This window comes from Maylandia zebra, linkage group LG10 (genome assembly GCF_041146795.1).
Source record: "Maylandia zebra isolate NMK-2024a linkage group LG10, Mzebra_GT3a, whole genome shotgun sequence".
NCBI lineage: Eukaryota > Metazoa > Chordata > Actinopteri > Cichliformes > Cichlidae > Maylandia > Maylandia zebra.
The window spans coordinates 3,699,178-3,720,443 of NC_135176.1; the positions used below are offsets into that span (position 1 = coordinate 3,699,178).

General features: G+C 44.8%; 1 protein-coding gene and 1 long non-coding RNA gene across 2 annotated transcripts; one reads left to right on the top strand and one right to left on the bottom strand.

Annotated features, from left to right (window-relative positions):
• Nucleotides 1-1,584: 1,584 nt before the first annotated feature.
• LOC101474014 (uncharacterized) lies at nucleotides 1,585-17,682 on the bottom strand. Its single transcript, XR_191975.3, has 4 exons — nucleotides 17,166-17,682; nucleotides 2,112-2,219; nucleotides 1,950-1,992; nucleotides 1,585-1,838 (listed from the first exon to the last, which is right to left on the bottom strand). It is a non-coding gene; the product is annotated as an uncharacterized LOC101474014 (long non-coding RNA).
• Nucleotides 17,683-17,721: 39 nt separating this feature from the next.
• ckma (creatine kinase, muscle a) lies at nucleotides 17,722-21,186 on the top strand. Its single transcript, XM_004576120.5, has 8 exons — nucleotides 17,722-17,850; nucleotides 19,039-19,246; nucleotides 19,370-19,524; nucleotides 19,690-19,822; nucleotides 19,915-20,086; nucleotides 20,197-20,320; nucleotides 20,414-20,603; nucleotides 20,688-21,186. The coding sequence occupies exons 2-8, from the start codon at nucleotides 19,054-19,056 to the stop codon at nucleotides 20,864-20,866; spliced, it is 1,146 nt and encodes a 381-aa protein (XP_004576177.1). The 5' UTR covers nucleotides 17,722-17,850; nucleotides 19,039-19,053; the 3' UTR covers nucleotides 20,867-21,186.
• Nucleotides 21,187-21,266: the final 80 nt, after the last annotated feature.

Consider the following 21,266-nt stretch of genomic DNA (forward strand, 5'->3'; position numbering starts at 1 on the left):
GAGCCGGTTCTCTAAAAAGAGCCGGAAATCCCATCACTAGTGTAGGTGAATGGTAATCGGTAACTGGCCTGTATTTATATAGCGCTTTACTAGTCCCTAAGGACCCCAAAGCGCTTTACACATCCAGTCATCCACCCATTCACACACACATTCACACACTGGTGATGGCAAGCAGGTGAAAGTCACAGTGACTTAATAGATTCACCTCACAGGTACAAAAAAGGCCTCGTGGGAGATTTAACTGTCATATACACTAGACCTGGGCAGAGCAGCAGACCTGTAAAGCACATTCAGCCCAGCCAGTGGGCTAGTTAGTGTTTACCCTTTTCAGCTTGACTGTGAAAGCACTTAAACAAGTGTTGTAAGATTTCAATACAGCGTAGTGTGTTACCAGTGGTGTTTCTGGTGACTGTGGTCTCAGGTGCCTTCAGATCATTAACAAGCTCCTCCTGTGTAATTTTGTAAAATTCCTCCACCTTTCTCATGATCATTTTAACTATGGGCTCAAAATGTGGTCATAAATATTTTGTACTTGTAAATCGGTTTTGTACTTGTAATAAAGATTTGTATGTGTAAAAAAGATTTGTGCGTGCGTAAAAAAGATTTGTATGTGTAAAAAAGATTTGTATAGAGATGGCCCAGATATTTATATAGAGATTACCCTTCAAGGACCTGCAGTTCAAAAAAGTGCCCCTCCGACAGCCAAACCCATCTGTTCTCTGATTGGATTGGGGCACTTTTTATCCGATAGCAGTTAGGTCCCCTTATTTTCAGCAGCTGTTGAAAGGATAAAGTTGTGGTATATCAGTGGTTAGAAATACCATTATTACTTTAGGATTAGTTTAACACAATGGTCAGGGCTGACCCGGGACCATTGCTGTGAGTCACAGTGCGCAGCATAAAAGTCCTTTCACATCGGACGCAGGATGTGCTGCTAATGCTAATTGCTAACTAAAAGCAAAGGATCCAGAATTTGTTGCTGGCTGCTGAGCTCCGTGGGTTTTTGCAGCAGCTCTACCAGCAGCTCTTTGGTCTTGCCCATGATGGTGGAAAGGTTAGAATGGAAGAAACTGATTCTGTGGATAAAATCAGTGCTTCATGATTGATCGATTGCAGTCTATGTGCCACATGGGCACAAAACACATCTGTGGCAGCCAGTATTCTTGTTGGGTTGTAGGGGATCAAACCCTTATTTCACTCAGTGACATGGGGATCAGTTTATAACTTTTATGTTTGGACCCTGTCTCAATGCTATGAGCTCAGTTGTTATGTTCCAGCATTTTAACATTGTATTTGAACAAGTTTATCAATTTTAGAAATGTCACCCGTCCATGGTTTCATTGTTATTGGGTGACTGGTGTAAGTGCCTTGAGGAAAACATCTTACTTCAACAGTTCAACAGCACTGCAAACTTAAGCCTTTCCAATTACTGTGGAGTTAAATCAGTGTCTTCCTAACAACATTTTCTGCCACGTACAACAATAACATACAGCCTAACGATTTGGCCCAACCCTGACTTACTTGTGTTCCACTCTAAAATGTCTGTGCAGCAACACAATCCATTGTGGAACAAATCATCTTGCAAATAATAATTCACTTTATTACAGGAGGGACTAATAAAGTTGTGGCACATGGCACATTGCACACAGGCACACTGACTGGGTTCAGTGTGTTTGGCATTTGCACCAGTACTGTGTCCTGAATGGTTAGGGTGTTAACACGTGTCTGTGGCTGGCACACCCAGACTCTATCCAGCTGATGTGGTTCCTTTATAGCTGAAGAAGACGGCTCTGCTTGACCTGGCCTCACACAACGTGTTTTGGCCTGCTGAGCGTCCTCTTCAGGTTCAGAAGACACAAACAAAAACACAACGGGTTTTTTTTCTAATAGATTTTTGACTTTTTTCATCACATTTGACATGAAAACGATTCCCCGGAATATTCTCTCACCTTTGGTGCAGTTACGATCTCTGACCCTCTTCCTCTTTTTGCCCTAAAAACAAACACATCAGAATTTTCCTGAGCTGATACAAACTCTCTGCAGTGACTGTTTCATCATTCAGTGCAGTGAAAGGCACATGGATGAACTGTATGTTGGCACTTTGGACATACATAGTTCTCTTTGGTTGACCAATTCGGATGTTCTGTGGCGTGATGACATCTTTGTGTTTCCGCCTCGTCAAAATATTTTTTCTGCTCCTTCTTTGAGAGCGACCTCCACTGTGGATAGAAGATCACAAGAACACACTGTCAGCTCGTATAAATACACAGCCACACTGCTACTACACATAACTACAGGACAGCTGGTGCACATGCACAAACAAGATGATAGAGCATTAACAGATGCATAAATATATTCAGAGTTACACTTACTCTCTCTCCCACAGCTGCACTGTCACTAATACTTAGTTCTGCTTTCACCTTTGGCCTCTGCTCTTTAAGGTACAGCATGAAGGCATTTGGGGGCTTCTTAATGTACAGGGAGTGCAGAATTATTAGGCAAATGAGTATTTTGTCCACATCATCTTCTTCATGCATGTTGTCTTACTCCAAGCTGTATAGGCTCGAAAGCCTACTACCAATTAAGCATATTAGGTGATGTATCTCTGTAATGAGAAGGGGTGTGGTCTAATAACATCAACACCCTATATCAGGTGTGCATAATTATTAGGCCACGTCCTTTCCTTTGGCAAAATGGGTCAAAAGAAGGACTTGACAGGCTCAGAAAAGTCAAAAATAGTGAGATATCTTGCAGAGGGATGCAGCAGTCTCAAAATTGCAAAGCTTCTGAAGCGTGATCATCGAACAATCAAGCATTTCATTCAAAATAGTCAACAGGGTCGCAAGAAGCGTGTGGAAAAACCAAGGCGCAAAATAACTGCCCATGAACTGAGAAAAGTCAAGCGTGCAGCTGCCAAGATGCCACTTGCCACCAGTTTGGCCATATTTCAGAGCTGCAACATCACTGGAGTGCCCAAAAGCACAAGGTGTGCAATACTCAGAGACATGGCCAAGGTAAGAAAGGCTGAAAGACGACCACCACTGAACAAGACACACAAGCTGAAACGTCAAGACTGGGCCAAGAAATATCTCAAGACTGGTTTTTCTAAGGTTTTATGGACTGATGAAATGAGAGTGAGTCTTGATGGGCCAGATGGATGGGCCCGTGGCTGGATTGGTAAAGGGCAGAGAGCTCCAGTCCGACTCAGACGCCAGCAAGGTGGAGGTGGAGTACTGGTTTGGGTTGGTATCATCAAAGATGAGCTTGTGGGGCCTTTTCGGGTTGAGGATGGAGTCAAGCTCAACTCCCAGTCCTACTGCCAGTTTCTGGAAGACACCTTCTTCAAGCAGTGGTACAGGAAGAAGTCTGCATCCTTCAAGAAAAACATGATTTTCATGCAGGACAATGCTCCATCACACGCGTCCAAGTACTCCACAGCGTGGCTGGCAAGAAAGGGTATAAAAGAAGAAAAACTAATGACATGGCCTCCTTGTTCACCTGATCTGAACCCATTGAGAACCTGTGGTCCATCATCAAATGTGAGATTTACAAGGAGGGAAAACAGTACACCTCTCTGAACAGTGTCTGGGAGGCTGTGGTTGCTGCTGCACGCAATGTTGATGGTGAACAGATCAAAACACTGACAGAATCCATGGATGGCAGGCTTTTCATAACCAAACCATGTCCATGCTACAGAGGTAGTAGCCCCTCGTTTAGCAATAACTCGACTTGTTTTGACTGGTTCTTCTGTTTGGAGCTACCTGGTTCTGCCTCATCCTCGCTGGCCATGCTGGTATTCTCTGTGCCTTCATGCGCATGGTGACTATAAGCGCCAATTTATAGTTACTTCATGTTTTAATTTGAGGTCATTTGTTTGATGCATATTCTGAAATTTGAAGTTTGAGAATAATGTGTATCATTTCAGTTTACTTTGAAAAGTCTCAGCAGGATCTTGAGCTTTCTTGTGAAAGGTTTATGTGAAAAATGAACAAGCGGACGGCGGAGCCACACGATGGTTTTACCGTCATTGTTGGTAACAAAAGTATGAAACAGTCGCTTGTTCATCCATAGCGTGGTTATTTTAAGTATAAGAGATAGATAGAAGTTTAAGAAATTAATATAGCCACTACAGTGACCATCAAAACCATGAAAAAATATTGCCGTAAACAGTTTATTTTGCAACATCACGAAACAAACGATAGTGTATAATATGAAACAATACACATTTTTATATCGTCATTCGATATATATCGTCATATCGCACAGCCATAATCCTTTGTTTTTTGTTGCTGTTGTTTATGTTCAAGGTAAAAAAAAGAATAAAAATATAAACTTTTTAAAATATCTTTTTGTGTCTCTTGTTTTCCTCAGAATAAATTGCGACTAGTCTCAATGGCTGAGATGGAGGAGCAACACAGCGACACATTAACCCCGACTGCTGCAGTTCCTGTATGAACTGAGCAACTCTGAAAATCCAAGGAAAAGCTGAGTGTATTTTATTTAAAGCTCAGATGGAACTTGATGGACTAGCATGCAGGCTGCATTCAGGACTTTGACACACTGGTATGTGAAGAGTGGTACCAAGAGAAAGTGTGTGCACACAACCTGTCACTTTATGCTTGCTCCTCTCCAGCCTCTGGTGTCACTTTGTAGTCATTTGTCTTATTATTGTCTTATTTGATGCAATTTAGGTTATGTGCGCACAAGCAGAGGTTTTTGCTCCAGAAGTAACCATGACCTCGTTTTGAGAGCCATGTTTAACGTTTAATGGCCGTGAAATATGTCTGAAATATGACTTTTTCCTCTACTTAAACAGTTAAGAGCATTTGAACACAGTGGAGAAAAAGGTGTGCATTAAGGATTTTGAAACTATGATGTTTAAGTGTTGTCACTGTTGAGCAGTGTTGGTTAAGTTACTTGAAAAAAGTAATCAGTAACTAATTACCGATTACTCCCCCAAAAAAGTAATCCCGTTACTTTACTGATTACTTATTTTCAAAAGTAATTAATTACTTAGTTACTTTTTAAAAACACGATTTACAACCTGAAGAGGTGATAAAGCGATAGATCTTTCAGCCCAATTCTACTTTTTCTGCATAATCCATCATACAAAATGTAATCAGATGGAAAATTATCTTTTTAAAACTTGTTTTATTAGTTTTAATCTTTTAACTTTATGCATCAAGCAAAAATTTTATTATATGCAACATTCTCTGACTGGAAGAAATTTGTTTAACATTTAAACTTATTTTCTGCACATTTCAGCACATAAAATAATTTTTTTTTTGTGTGTTTACACTCAGTCTTTCAAATAGATGCAAGTAAAACACAGCAGAAAATAAATAACATCAAAGACTCAGCGGTCCTGTTGCTCTATTTTCACCTGTAAAGCAGGAGTGGGGTAGGCGGAGGTTTACCCTGGTGCAGGTGTGCCGCAGCGGTCAGTGGAAGAATCCGCGAGTTTCTCTGTGAGTTTCCCATTACGTCGGTGCTACTCGGTGCTTGCTTGGAAGTTTAGGGTTTTTTTCGCTGTAAAAAGAAGTTTTCTTCCCACGCACAACGGACACTAATGTTTTTGTCACTTTTTATGGAATCAAACTCAAAGTAAGGTCAGTACTTCCACGCTTTAAACGCTGCACGCTCATACTCTCTCCCGCACTCGATATACGATCCATTGTTGATCTGCACACAGCTGTTGTCACGAACGTCGCACTCGCTTACGTCACTGTCGTGAGACATTCTTGCAAAAAAATCACGGTTTTAGTAACGCAGTAACGCAGCGTTACTACGGGAAAGTAACGGTAATCTAATTACCGTTTTCGCAATAGTAATCCCTTACTTTACTCGCTACCTGAAAAAGTAATCAGATTACGCGTTACTGCCCATCTCTGCTGTTGAGGATTCGTGGACACAGATCCTTATTCACCACGCTGCTGTTTACAGTTTAACTCTTCATCAGAAAAAGCACTTCTATTGTACTTTGCTCCTCACTGTCTTTGAAAAGCAAGAGCTGACAAAACAAGTCCGGTAAATGCACTTTTATCTTTAAGTTTGGAACAGTAATCTGTCTAATCTATTTTGTGTTTTAGTTATTATATGGGGAAAAGTCCTGTGGTCATCCATCCGTCCTGTTCTAATAAACCCAAATTTCAGGAACACCTTCTTTAGATCTGTTCAGTTTTAGCACCACTTAAACAGTCAAACTTTTTTGACTCAAAGTATGTTATATTGCAAGGTAAAGACCCCAAAGAGTTCAGACAAACGTTCAAAACAATGTGAATTACATTCACTTCATTAATGAGGTGAATGTATTCAGTCATCAAAGGTGAGTGGCTATAACTGACTACATGTGTATACTGTATCATAAGTGGACAGACATGGATGTAAACCAAACTCTGGATATTATTAAATGTGAACATATCGTTAAATATTACATTTTTTGTTTGTCAGGTGTCCTGCTTGAAGAAAACACTTGGAATGTAAACACATTTACATGAGGGCAAACAGATTTCAAGGAAAATAAAAATGCTCAAATTTGAAAGCTTGTGAGTTACTTTGTTCATGTATCAGCTGTTTAGTTGTTTATGACGAGATGGATGCTGTCGTTATATTTTAGAATAGTTTTTGAGTTGAGGAGAATAAAAGAATATTTAACATTAATTGTATGTTGTTGTGTACTAAGCACAGATTAATTTAAAAAGTTTTAATTTATGAATTTTTTGAGCACAGGGTGTACTACGTTGTAGTTGCATAGAAATGTACGTTTAAGGATATAAAGAACTTTATTTAATGAGTTACAGTGAAAAGAAGTGCTTGGAAATAGTAATATAAACAGAAATTTACATTTTTCTATTAATGGAAAATATCAGTTCATGATACAGAAAATATACTGTAAATCTACAGAATTTTATGTTTTATCATTATCATTTACAGAAAAGTCCGTCAAACTTCCGTAGAAAAAACAGAAAGTGGAATGACAGAAAATTACCTCATTTGCACCAAGTGCAAATAAGTATCCTAATTTATATATTATTGCTCATAGAACAACAACATTATTGTCAATTTCACTAACTTCACACTGTCATGGGCTGGTGTTATGATGTTCTTGTTTGTATAGTTTAGACTTCAGTTCTGTTGATAGTGAGTTCTGCTTCCCTATTTAGTTCTCGTCTGTCTAGGTTCGTCCCGCGTCTGTGTCTTCCCCACTATGTTGGTTATGGTGTGTCTTCAGTGTGTGAGTCTGTCAAGTCCCCTGTGTATCAGTCTCCCTCGCGCTTTGTATGTTTCTGTCATGATCCTGGGTCCTTTTGACCCAGCGTTTTGTGTTTTCTCTTCGCGATTTTGGTTCTGTTCTCTAATTGGTGTTTACCCTGTTCCCCCCCGTGTGTTCCTGTTTTATTGTGAAGGTCTGCGTCTTATGTGAGTGTTTTCAGTTTGCCTCCCTGGTCTCGTCATGTTAATCACTCCCAGCTGTGTCTCCCACCTGTGTGTAATCTCCCTGTGTTCTCTGAGTGTATTTAAGTTGTATTTTCTGTCTTGGTAATCGCTGGTTCGTCTGTGTTGTTTCCCCTCGGTCTCCCTGCGTCTCCCCGTATGTATTTCTCCGGACCTCCCTGCATCCTCATTCTGGTTTGTCTTATTAGTTTACCCAGTTTAGGTTTCCGGTTTCATGTTTTGTCGCCACCGCTGTTTGTACTCACACCCCTGTAAATAAACACTCATCTGCACCAGAGCTGCCGCATTTTGGGTCCTATTTCATATTCCACACGGCTTGCCCCGGCAAACCGTGACAATACGAACCAGCCACCATGGACCCAGCGGCAGTGAATTCGTCCGAGGAGCTCCAGGACGACATTGCGTACAATGTGGAGATTCTCCTCGGGCTATGGCTGGAGAACCCTCCAGAGGAGCTTCGTCGTGCCGTGGAAGGTCGGCTACAACGGCTCTTTTCTGGCCTGCCATGGCTTCTGCAGTCGCTTCCTCCGACCATGCAGGCTTTTCTCCGGCTCACACCGCACCTTCTCTCAGCCACTCCTGCCTCGCTGCCCGACTTGCCGGATGTGATCTTGCCCGGCCCGTCGGAGCCGTCTGTGGGGAGGAAACGCCGATCGCGCCGCAAGCGCACCACCCCACAGCCGGACGTTCGGGCTTCTAAATCGCCGGCTGTGGTGAGTGAGGACTCTTTTTCATTTTCGGACTGCATGACTGTTCATTCAGGGGCTGCGTTTTGTGTGGCGGATGTCAACGCGAGCTGCTTATCGCCTGTGCAGCTACCGGCAGCTAAGTTAGCTCCCCCGCAGCCACTCTCAGCTCGGTTAGCTCCCCCGCAGCCACTCTCAGCTCAGTTAGCTCCCCCGCAGCCACTCTCAGCTCGGTTAGCTCCCCCGCAGCCACTCTCAGCTCGGTTAGCTCCCCTGCAGCCACTCTCAGCTCGGTTAGCTCCCCCGCAGCCACTCTCAGCTCGGTTAGCTCCCCCGCAGCCACTCTCAGCTCGGTTAGCTCCCCCGCAGCCACTCTCAGCTCGGTTAGCTCCTCCGCAGCCACTCTCAGCTCGGTTAGCTCCTCCGCAGCCACTCTCAGCTCAGTCTCCTGTGCCTCCTTCAGTTCAGTCTCCTGTGCCTCCTTCAGTTCAGTCTCCTGTGCCTCCTTCAGTTCAGTCTCCTGTGCCTCCTTCAGTTCAGTCTCCAGTGTCCCCTTCAGTTCAGTCTCCAGTGCCACCCTCAGTTCAGTCTCCAGTGCCACCCTCAGTTCAGTCTCCAGTGCCACCCTCAGTTCAGTCTCCAGTGCCGCCTGTAGCGCAGGCCCCAGTAGCTCCAGTGCCGCCTGTAGCGCAGGCCCCAGTAGCTCCAGTGCCCCCGCTACCCGTAGCTCTGGCTCCAGTATCACCGGTTTCACTCATTCACTCCATGCAGGGAGAAAGTCTAATTTCACCTCAAGGTGCTTTTCATGGTTCAGCCACCATTGGCACAGTTTGCCGCTCCAGGGCTTCCCCAGAGGCTAGGTCTCAGTCCCCGGCTGATTCTGGACCCCTGAAGTTTATGCAGCCACCTGAGAACTGCACTATGTCAGCGTTGCCTGGGCAGAGCCAGTGCTCAGTGCATCGCCAGTTGCCTTCGTGTTTGCCAGAGGACTCCATGACTGCTGGCTTAGTGGTGACTTCTGCTGGAGGGTCCGTAGGACCGCTCCGGCCTTCGTCTCTAGTCTCCGCTGGGGGGTCCGAGAGACCGCTCCGGCCTTCGTCTCCTGCCTCCGCTGGGGGGTCCGAGGGGCCCGTTCAGCCTCCTCCCTCCGCTGGAGGGTCCGAGGGGCCCGTTCAGCCTCCTGCCTCCGCTGGAGGGTCTGAGGGGCCCGTTCAGCCCGTCCAGCCGCCTGCTGTAGCTCCATCATCATCCTCGCCTGCTGCAGCTCCAGGGCCTTCAGCCTCGCCTGGTCCAGCCTCCGTGTCTTCAGCCTCGCCTGGCCCAGCCTCCGTGTCTTCAGCCTCGCCTGGCCCAGCCTCCGTGTCTTCAGCCTCGCCTGGCCCAGCCTCCGTGTCTTCAGCCTCACCTGGTCCGGCCTCTGCCTGTGCTTCGCCTGGTCCGGCCTCTGCCTGTGCTTCGCCTGGTCCGGCTTCAGCCTGTGCTTCGCCTAGTCCGGCTTCAGCCTGTGCTTCGCCTAGTCCAGCCTCTGCAGCCTCGCCTGAGTGGCCGCCGTTGCCTTCTGCACGGCCGGCCCCCGGACCGCCATCGCCTGAGTGGCCGCCGTTGCCTTCCGCACGGCCGGCCCCCGGACCGCCATCGCCTGAGTGGCCGCCATTGCCGTCCGCACGGTTGGCCCCCCGAACTGTGTCCACGTCGCCGCCGTTGCCGTCCGCACGGTCGGTCCCCCAAACTGTGTCCACGTCGCCGCCGTTGCCGTCCGCATGGTCGGCCCCCTGAACTGTTTGGACTCCTGTGCTGTCGGCCCCCTGGCCGGCCCCCTGAACTGTTTGGACTCCTGTGCTGTCTGCCCCCTGGCCGGCCCCCTGAACTGTTTTGGACTCCTGTGCTGTCGGCCCCCTGGCCGGCCCCCTGAACTGTTTTGGACTCCTGTGCTGTCGGCCCCCTGAACTCTTCTGTTTTGGACTCTATTTTTTCCTGTGTTCTGGTGTGCTTCGTTTCTTTTGGTTTTGGACTCGTTTTTTGTTTTTGTCTTTTGGCCTTCCGGTGCTCCGGTTTTGTTTTGCTTCGAGCCCTCCTTCCTGGGCCCCCGCCGCCCGCCCTGGTCGGGTTGTTTTCTGTTTTTTCTGGCTGTTTTGTTTCTTGTTGGGCTGTCTGGGGCCAGCCTTTGAGGGGGGGGACTGTCATGATCCTGGGTCCTTTTGACCCAGCGTTTTGTGTTTTCTCTTCGCGATTTTGGTTCTGTTCTCTAATTGGTGTTTACCCTGTTCCCCCCCGTGTGTTCCTGTTTTATTGTGAAGGTCTGCGTCTTATGTGAGTGTTTTCAGTTTGCCTCCCTGGTCTCGTCATGTTAATCACTCCCAGCTGTGTCTCCCACCTGTGTGTAATCTCCCTGTGTTCTCTGAGTGTATTTAAGTTGTATTTTCTGTCTTGGTAATCGCTGGTTCGTCTGTGTTGTTTCCCCTCGGTCTCCCTGTATGTATTTCTCCGGACCTCCCTGCATCCTCATTCTGGTTTGTCTTATTAGTTTACCCAGTTTAGGTTTCCGGTTTCATGTTTTGTCGCCACCGCTGTTTGTACTCACACCCCTGTAAATAAACACTCATCTGCACCAGAGCTGCCGCATTTTGGGTCCTATTTCATATTCCACACGGCTTGCCCCGGCAAACCGTGACAGTTTCAGTGTCTTTGTATCCTGTCGTCTCCCCTGTTTGTCATGTGTAATCTCGTCCATTTAAGTTCCCTTTGTGTCTCTGTCCTCTGTGTCGTGTGATGTGTGGGAAAGAGGACTCGAATGCAGCACTTACTGAGATGCGATGGTGGTTTATTATAAATGACAAAGAGGGGATGGCAAAACAGAAACTAAACTGGGAGAAACTAAACTATAAAATGGCAAACCTGAACACAAAAGGAGGACAGCAGGGAGAGCACACAGTGGATTCACGGAGAGGTTCACAGACAGTTTCTAGGAGACGAACACAGAGTAATGCAGAGTACACGGAGTAACACAGACGACGCAACGAGGAACACAGGCAGACACACACTATAAATACACAGAGGGACACTGGGAAATCACACACAGGTGGGAGACACAACTGGGCCTGATTAACCTTGCTCTTTGTTAAATTATAGTTTTGTTCCAAGTGTCTGCATTTGGGTCCTCCTCCTCTCTCCACATGGTCTGCTAGCATAGACCCTGACACAGACACTATTAAAAAAACAACAACAACTTTAGACCCACCTATCTGCTCAGGTCTCAGAGATCTTCCAGGAATGGTGACACTGTTTTCCAGGGACTTGGCTGGTCAGTAGAAGTGATTTCACCTTTTCACCTCTAATCTGGTTTGCAGCATAAGTTACCATGGCAATAGGATCTCTGGCTGTGCACCGTGGCATCTGTTACTAGCATTGTAAGGGAAAAGGGCCTTTGGTGGGGCTCCCAAAGGAAAAACAAACAGAAAATAAAAATTCCAACAAAAATAAAAGCCAAATCTCTCTCTAAGGCTCGACGCACACAGGGAGATCAGACAGGCAAGGAACACACACAGTGACAAAGGTCAAAGAGAAATTTGAAGTTTTATATATCACACCCAGAAACAAGAGGGGCAATCAGAGGGAGTGGAAACACCTGGCAAACAAAAGATAGGCGACGACATTCCATACAATGAGACGCGAGGAAGATGCATAAGGATGGATGCCACTTTGCCACATTTGGAAGGTATCATTTGTAAAACCTGGAGCTCAGCATTTGCCAGCTTAGCATTTTAATACCAGACAACAGGGCCCTATACTACAAAGTTCATCATACCCAAGTAATCTGCTACTGACCAAGTTATGTGTTCGGCATAGGTGTTAGGAGACCTTGGTCGTTGACCCAGAGTTTTGAGTTTTCTTTACTATTGTACTTTAATTTTGCCTTTATTTATCATTTATAGTCTTTTCGTTTGTTTGTGAGAGTTCTGCCTTCTGGTTTCTGTTCTGTGTTCCTTAGTTGCTCTTTCTCCCCTGTCTGCTGTATCCCCTTGGCATGTCCGCATCTGTGTTATTTTTTTCTGTTTTACTTTGAAAGTCCGCGTCTCATGTCAATGTATCTGGTTTTGCTTCCCTTGTCTCGTTAGGTCTGATTTGTCCCAGTCGTGTTTCCCTCCTCTTTCCCATTCCCTGATTGCTCCCTTTGTGTATTTAAGCCCTGTTATTTCCTTTGTCGGTGTTGTGATCTCCCTCATCCCACGCTGTGGGTTCTGTCCATCTGCCTGCCAGTTTAAGTTTCTGTATTCCCAGTTCAGCCAGTTTTCTGTTTTTTCTTTGCCATCCACCATTAAAGTTGCATTTGAGTTCACCTTTTTGCTCTGTGTGTCTGCACTTTGGGTCCTCCACGCCTGCCTGCACGCAGCCACACATGACAATAGGAGACATTAAGCTGGACATTCAATTCAATTTTATTTATATAGCGCCAAATCACAACAAAAGTCGCCTCAAGGCGCTTCATAGATACAGAGAAAAACCCAACAATCATATGACCCCCTATGAGCAAGCACTTTAGTGACAGTGGGAAGGAAAAACTCCCTTTTAACAGGAAGAAACCTCCGGCAGAACCAGGCTCAGGGAGGGGCGGGGCCATCTGCTGCGACTGGTTGGGCTGAGAGAAGGAAGACAGGATAAAGACATGCTGTGGAAGAGAGACAGAGGTTAATAACAGATATGATTCAATGCAGAGAGGTCTGTTAACACATAGTGAGTGAGAAAGTTGACTGGAAAGGAAAAACTCAATGCATCATGGGAATCCCCGGCAGCCTACGTCTATTGCAGCATAACTAAGGGAGGATTCAGGGTCACCTGGTCCAGCCCTAACTATATGCTTTAGCAAAAAGGAAAGTTTGAAGCCTAATCTTAAAAGTAGAGATAGTGTCTGTCTCCTGAATCCAAACTGGAAGCTGGTTCCACAGAAGAGGGGCCTGAAAACTGAAGGCTCTGCCTCCCATTCTACTTTTAAATACTCTAGGAACAACAAGTAGGCCTGCAGTGCGAGAGCGAAGTGCTCTAATAGGGTGATATGGTACTACAAGGTCATCAAGATAAGATGCCATACATATGACATACATCACGTCATGAGTGTATACCCTGGTAGGAAGTGAACCACCTTTGTGCCACTGTATTTAGTAAGGCTTGAAACTAATGACTGCATTTAAGAATTTTAGTACAGGTGGACTTCTTTTGGCACGAGTACCTTGGTGGTCAGTAGAGCAAATGCAGATTTAAGGTTTTATTCTCTAGACCCAACCTATGACCCATCTTTGAAATAAAGCACATGGCTTCCCTACTTACCTCTCTTTTGTGAAAACAAAAGGTAGAAAGGACATACCTCCTCCACGATGGTCCTGGACTAGGTGTGGATTCATGTTGGACAGCACACTCTTTCATTTGGGATCATTAAACATGCAAAGGTCCATGGTCACGAATTGTACTGGAAGGTTCTGGGATCCTACTGACAGGCTCATTTGTTTAGAACAGAACCTGGAAGACTCAGTTGTAAATGCTTTGGTGAGCAAATGGAATAACTCTCTCGCTTCGCCCACTTCCATGGATGTTTGGTACACTTATTCATACTGCTTATTGCAGTCAGTGTTTGGGGTGTTTAGCCAAAGCAAAGGGACCTCGAGTCCTGTCTGTGATGGACAGACAACTGACTCAATGAAATTGAATCAGGGTTCTGGGTGTACACATGCTGCTCTACCAGGATGGACCCAGCAAACCTGGTATAATTATAGCCTCACCCATGCACGTGACGCAAGTGGTTAGAATTTAAATGAAGAAAGGCCAACCAGTAACCAAGCGCTGCAACAACTGCGATACCTCAAACCTGGCTTCCATAAAATCTAATTTTTCCAGTTGATAATTTGCATAATCGTCAATCAAAATAATTATTTTTTTTAAAATGGTGCAATTTGGGTTTTCTTTTGTGAAGTCAGGAAAGTATAGTATAAAACACATTCGTAACAATGTAGATATCTGGAAATTAAGTAATTAAGAACAAACACATTACATATTACATGCAGCTCATACTGTGGGCATGAGCCTGCTGGTTCTGTCCAGACAGGTGCTGAGGTTAATGTGTGAAAGAAGCTTTAAATATAGCCTGCCATAAAGGTGCTATTTTTAGCTGCTTGCTCCATCATTGTATTTGGTTGCAAAGCATCAGAAGTTACTTTTCCAATCATGATTTCTTGAAACTGTTTTATTATGAATGAACTGCAGATAAGCGTCGACACTGGAATTAAAATGACCCATTTCCCATTCCTAGACCAAGTGACACAATTTGCCTCACCAATACTGAGAGTGTAGCATTACACGCAGCTGCAGCTTGACACTGTGCTGTTCTGACATGGGTCAGTGCAGCCAGCACAGATTCCTTTCAAAGGCTCACGCTGTTTCAAAAGTGTGTGCGAGCCTGCAGATTAATGCTCACTTGTTTGGACGTATTGAAAGAACAAAACACCAAAATTCCAGAGAAATGTAAGCAGCCATAACCGGTGAGCCCAAATCATAAAACATCTTGAAATTCTCATAACTATAATTTTGGACTAGAAACATACTTCCCTTCGGTTAGCATGTGCCCAAACACAATAGGTGACTATTTCTGTAATATGATGGTGATTCCAACTTGTTGTGACGCTGGAGGAACTCCATGAGCACCGTTTGTAGAAGGCAGCTTATGTGATGTAACCGCCCTGTTGCATAACTGCTGTAGACCAGTATTATCCAGTAGCTGTGTGTAGAAGCAGCTAGGGTCTGCTCATACTGCTTCCTCCTGAAAATTAAATGCTAAAACCTGTTCTAAGTTTTACTAACACACCCCCACACACATATATATATATTATATATGCCAAAAATATTTTTTTTTTACCTGAGGGAAAAAACAAACAACAAAACAACCCCAGCCACTTACAAAGTACCTAAATATTCTGCACAGACAAAAGTAGCTGCTCTAGTTAACAGGGACAGATTGGTATGTGGAGAGATAGAAGAAACCTGCACTAATTTGGTAACATCTGACTTGTTGAAGGACAGGCAGGGGACAGCTGAGAAACATGAGAAGTGGTTTCAATTCAGGGCAAGGGCACGGTGACCCTCCTCTACAATACAACAGCAGGCGAATTAGAGTGCAAAAATGAGAGGGGACCTAGGAAAGCACGCATGCAAGCCTAAGGAGTCTGGGATGGTTGAATTGGATAGCTGGATATGTCCTTTCTGTGCTGTGGTTCACAGACATGGTGACATTGAAAGAGCAGCTGTGAACTGTCAGTTGCCAGTCAAAGATGGGTGGGCCATCCCACAGAAAGAGCTGCATTCTGGGATGCTCCTCTCTCTTGGAAAGATGCCGGTGTTATAGCCATGATGGATTCTCTAAGTCACAGGTGGCATCGATTTTCTTCCTCAACATTCCATCGCTCAGTATTCCCATCAAAGATTCAGCATCTGATAATTATCATATCAGTTTTGAGTCAAGGGTTTCAGATGTCTGTGGTGTGGGGCAGCACTGGTACCAACAACATCTCAAAACATACGTGAGAATCTTTCTCCCTTCGGTCTTCAGAGAAATCATGAAGATTGGGCTGTCACAGAAAATATTAACACACTCCCTTAAATACATGCACAGCATATTTGAACTACCCTCATTTTTTGGACTCTTGGGTCTTTAAGTTTCTAGACAGTGACACAGTTGTTGTAGGTTTTCCTCTGTACACCATTTTACCTGAAATATGACTGAAGTGCAAATTTTCATCATCATTTCATGGCCAGGTGAGACCTGTACCCTTGTTATTTCATGAAATAATAAGCCGATAAAGAATATAGAGTTAATTCCAAGTGTTAAGTTTGCATTTGCATTGTTTTGCTGAAGAGCAAAACAAAAACAAGATCATAAAGATAGCAAAAAAGTTTAGAAGTGACCAAATCAACAATCTGATGACTTAAGAAAATAGTCATTAGGAAGAGATAGGCGCATCACTGTCAGACTCTGCAAACCACTGGCTCCAAGACAAGAAGAGAAAATTAGACTTGTGGAAAACATCTATAATAGGATACAAAGACCTGGAAAATGTATTGACATGAATATTTGAAATTATTTGTCTACCGAAATATCTGTACATAAGGGTAAAAGCTGGAAATCAATATTAGATGGTTGTGATCTTTGCAGCCCAACACGACACTGCAATAAAAGCAGGTGTTACTCTGTCATGGACATCAATGCATGGGCTCAGGAACAGTTCCATACATTGGAACACAGTTCATCATGCCATCCACAAATCAGGGAAAAGTTTTGTATTTTTTTTCTACATGATGAAGAAATACTGTGTTGCACATAAACTGCACGAAATAAAAGTGTAGAATTACAGAAAATGTTCTGTTGGCTCATTGTGCACACAGTCCTATACTGCGAACCCACCGTAGAAATCATACATTTCTACAGTAGTTATTGAAAAGGGAAAAAATGGGAACATTCTGTAATTTAATTTTTTAAAATCTATTACTTAATTACTTTGGTTAGTATGAATGGCCATGGAGGAGGATCTTCATCGGCAGGAAAAGATACAGGAGTTGTTAAAATACAGTGAAAAGTTTATCAATTGTCTTCTCCTTCACATTTTCCAAAGCCACACTGCGGGCCAGTTACAGTCTTTGGGGGGCCTGTTCTGGCCCCCAGGCATTATGTTTGACACCCCTGGTGTAGATCAAAGAAATGGTAAATGGCCTGCATTTGTATAGCACTTTTCTAGTCCCTAAGGACCCCAAAGCGCTTTACACTACATTCAGTCATCCACCCATTCACACACACATTCACACACTGGTGATGGCAAGCTACATTGTAGCCACAGCCACCCTGGGGCGCACTGACAGAGGCGAGGCTGCCGGACACTGGCGCCACCGGGCCCTCTGACCACCACCAGTAGGCAAACATGGGGTTAGTATCTTGCCCAAGGATATTTGGCATGCAGCCAGGAGGCAGCCTGGGATCAAACCACCTACCTTCTGATTAGTAGCTGTCCTGCTCTGCCACCTGAGCTACAGCCACCCCAGAAGAAGTGCAATGATCGAAACCTGACCAATCACTCTGTTTGATTCAGTGTGTTTATGCCTTCCATAGCATAAACCAGCTTCGGTGGGTGGTGGGACATTGCTCACCATTAAGATGCGAGGAGCATTTCTAGATAACAGCCATTTGATAAGTGAAGAAAATACCAACTCTTTCTAACCTTCACACCTACAGTAAGGAACCCTGACCTCCAAAGTGTGTTTGACAAAAGTGAAACTCAGCTTATTTCAGTGGCCTTTCCCCATTACCACCCCAGCCTCACTCATGTGACCTCCTCCTCCCCTTTCACATGCTCCCACACTCCAACTACAGCTATGTATGGGCCAAGGGTTGGTGGGGGGGTGTGCGGAGGCTGACGGGGGTGAGGTTACAGCTGCAGCACCCGTCTTGAATGACTGAGCTGTAAATGTGTCTCTTTCATAAACTGTGCAGTATCAGTGCAGAGGCTCTGGCCAATGAGGCTGCAGTAGGCACTAAAATGGCCAAGCCAATGGCTAGTGTCTGTGTGGTATATAAAGAGGGGCCAGAGACCTCCAGAGTTGGGTGACCCCTATTTTGGCTGTGGTGAACAGGATCTGATCCCAAGGACTGTTACCTCTGTACTTGTCTGGCGTGCAGGTAAAGAAATGATTAGTTTTGTGGGGTTAAAGAAGAGCAGACGTGGAGATATGGATTGGGAGAACAAGCAAAGCATTTAAAATAGCACAAACAATTAGTTCTGGCTACTTTTTCTTTTAATGAAAAGCTGTGGACATGAAGTCCATGATGAAATCAAAGGATAATTGTGCAACAAATCTGGTACATTTGCATCCATATGATGCATTAAAAAAAGAGCTAATTTCATTGAATTGTTCTCCGTTAAGATTAAGCTTAAAGATCATGCTTTAACAGACAGGCTGTGGTTCCAGTGATAACTTGTGTCACTCCACTCTTTATTCTCGCTCTCTGCATATGATTTTCTTTTGGACAGTGATTTATGTGGACAGGTGCTTCGCAGTTTGATACATGTAGGAGAGACAGACTGAAGTCCCCCATGTGTCATCTGCGACTTTTGCTGTTTCAAAGTTACACTTTTGGAGCTTTTTGGCTGTAAACTAATCAGAAAATTGTCACATTGAAAGGGATTACTGATTTAAAGAACGGCTAATTTTGTAAATCAGTTTGGGACTGAGGTGCAGATCATATTTCATGTGATGTAACGAGTGCGTCATTGCATGCATCATGTACGTACTCATGTTGAACAGCTTATCAGGTAATGAGAGTAAGAAGAGTATATATTGTTGGATCGCAGTAGCTGGACAAGTGTGCTGCTAATCAGGCTTCTTTCAGCATTGTGACAATTATACTGTTGCAGTAATCCTGTACAGTGACACAAAGACCTTGTAGTGCTTTCAGTGAAAACACGCCTGTGCTGGAACTGACCAGTCAAGTTTTCATTTATGTGCATTTATGTGTCAATGTGCAATCAGGACAGTTGTGATTGTACGTATAAAGCTTTGCTTGTAGATACTGAGGACATAAAGGGTACACATTCAGATGTACTTGTGCTAAAAATACCCAGCCAACAGGCACTCCTCCCTGTACTCTGTTTCAAAGTGACATCTGAGCTGCTGGAAATTGAGTGACACTTGTTACCAAGATTCCTCTGCCGACACCGCTTAAAACTTGCAGCTGTCACACAGAATATCCCGTATCTCCAAATGCTGCAGAAATTTTGTGACTATTTCGATCACCTCCACAATCTCCAGATGAAACAGTTTATTATCGTTCCAAGATTTAGTCAAAGGCTTTTCCCTCATTTTGCAGTGTTAGAAAGCAATCATGCCTTTCGGAAACACCCACAACAACTTCAAGCTCAACTACAAAGTTGAGGAGGAGTTCCCAGATCTGTCCAAGCACAACAACCATATGGCCAAGGTTCTGACCAAGGAGATATATGGCAAGCTGAGGGACAAACAGACACCCAGTGGCTACACTCTGGATGATGTCATCCAGACTGGTGTAGACAACCCTGGTGAGATATGTTTCATATCAGATAAAGAAATCTGTTTCATTCCTGATTAACATTAGCCATAAAAACTAATTCTTTCATTTCTGTTCCCCCTCCGAACACACACTTCTTACTTACATTCTTCAGGTCACCCCTTCATCATGACTGTTGGCTGTGTTGCTGGTGATGAGGAGTCCTATGAGGTCTTCAAGGATCTGCTTGACCCTGTCATCTCTGACCGTCATGGTGGATACAAGCCCACTGACAAGCACAAGACTGACCTCAACCATGAGAACCTGAAGGTACCGCAGATTTCATGGAGGAGAAGTACCTTAACAAAAGACTTACTGCACAAGTCTTCAGATGTTGAACTGATTTAATGGTTTAGCACATCTGTGCATTGCTCCAGGAACTCTGTTATTTATTTATCTTTTTTCACCTGGGACTCAAAGTTTATTTGTCTTTAGGGTGGTGACGACTTGGACCCCAACTACGTTCTGTCTAGCCGTGTTCGTACTGGTCGCAGCATCAAGGGATTCACCCTGCCCCCCCACAACAGCCGTGGAGAGCGCAGAATTATTGAGAGGCTGTCCATTGAGGGTAAGTATTCAAAGGAAAAGGACTGCGTCTTTGAATTTAAGCATCCAGTGTCAGTATGGACAATATTATCCCTGCTTTGCTCCTAACTGCAGCTCTGAACAGCCTGGATGGTGAGTTCAAGGGAAAGTACTACCCCCTGAACACCATGACTGATGCTGAGCAGGAGCAGCTGATCGCTGATCACTTCCTGTTTGACAAGCCCGTGTCTCCCCTGCTGACCTGCGCTGGTATGGCCCGTGACTGGCCTGATGGCAGAGGCATCTGGTGAGCACTGTCATTAAGTGTTAACAGGCTGAATGTGAAACATTTTCCTTAGAAATCTTTTGTCTGCATTATCTGTGTGTTCCCCTAAATGTGAAACTATATCTGCTCAGGCACAACGAAAACAAGACCTTCTTGGTCTGGGTGAATGAGGAGGATCACCTTCGTGTCATCTCCATGCAGAAGGGTGGCAACATGAGGGAGGTGTTCAGGCGTTTCTGCGTTGGCCTGCAGAAGGTATGCAGATATAACAGGCCTCGGAAAGCCGGGATGAAATGAAAACAATTGTTCAGGATGTTTCCACGACTCTTCTTCTTTCAAACCTGCCAGATTGAGGAGATCTTCAAGAAGCACGACCATGGCTTCATGTGGAATGAGCATCTCGGGTACATCCTGACCTGCCCCTCCAACCTGGGCACTGGCCTGCGTGGTGGCGTCCATGTCAAACTGTCCAAGCTGAGCACACATCCCAAGTTTGAGGAGATCCTCACCAGGCTGCGTCTGCAGAAGCGTGGCACAGGTAAACACTCATATGCTTGTGGACCAGCTTGAACAGCCCAGTGAAATCTCCACTGCGACTCTGACTTTTGCCCTTTCTCTTTAGGTGGTGTGGACACTGCCTCTGTGGGTGGTGTGTTTGACATCTCCAATGCCGACCGTCTGGGCTCCTCTGAAGTGGAGCAGGTCCAACTGGTGGTTGACGGTGTCAAGCTGATGGTTGAGATGGAGAAGAAGCTGGAGAAGGGAGAGAGCATTGACAGCATGATCCCAGCCCAGAAGTAGAGAGGGACAATCTTCCGTTTTTCTCGTGACCGTTCATGTGTAATCGAGCCAACTGATGGACACGCAGAGGAAACAGCCGCTCAACTAGAGACTCTTGACTCTGAAAACTTCTTTCTCTTCTTTCCTGCTTTTTCTTTTCTCTGTCCTCTTTTTTTTTTTTTTAAGTTCTCCCGTGTTGGTTGGTAACATCCTGGGATCAGCCTCCACTGAGCTGGGCTTGCCTGGCGAATGTGGCATCACCTACTTTTTGTTATAAAAAGTAAAGATTATTGAAGCTGCTCATACTGCTCAATAATAAAGTGCCCTGTAAAACAACTAAACGAGTCGTTTTTGTCTTGTTGCAGTATAATCGACAGATAGAGGTTTTGGAAAGTAGTAGCTTTGAAAACAAGATGGCAAA

Excerpts from the sequence above, each read along its gene's own strand:
- ckma (XM_004576120.5), top strand. The coding sequence starts at position 19,054 with ATGCCTTTCGGAAACACCCACAACAACTTCAAGCTCAACTACAAAGTT. Across the intron at positions 19,247-19,369 it reads GACTGGTGTAGACAACCCTG|GTCACCCCTTCATCATGACT; the intron begins GTGAGATATGTT and ends TACATTCTTCAG. Across the intron at positions 20,087-20,196 it reads CCTGATGGCAGAGGCATCTG|GCACAACGAAAACAAGACCT; the intron begins GTGAGCACTGTC and ends ATATCTGCTCAG.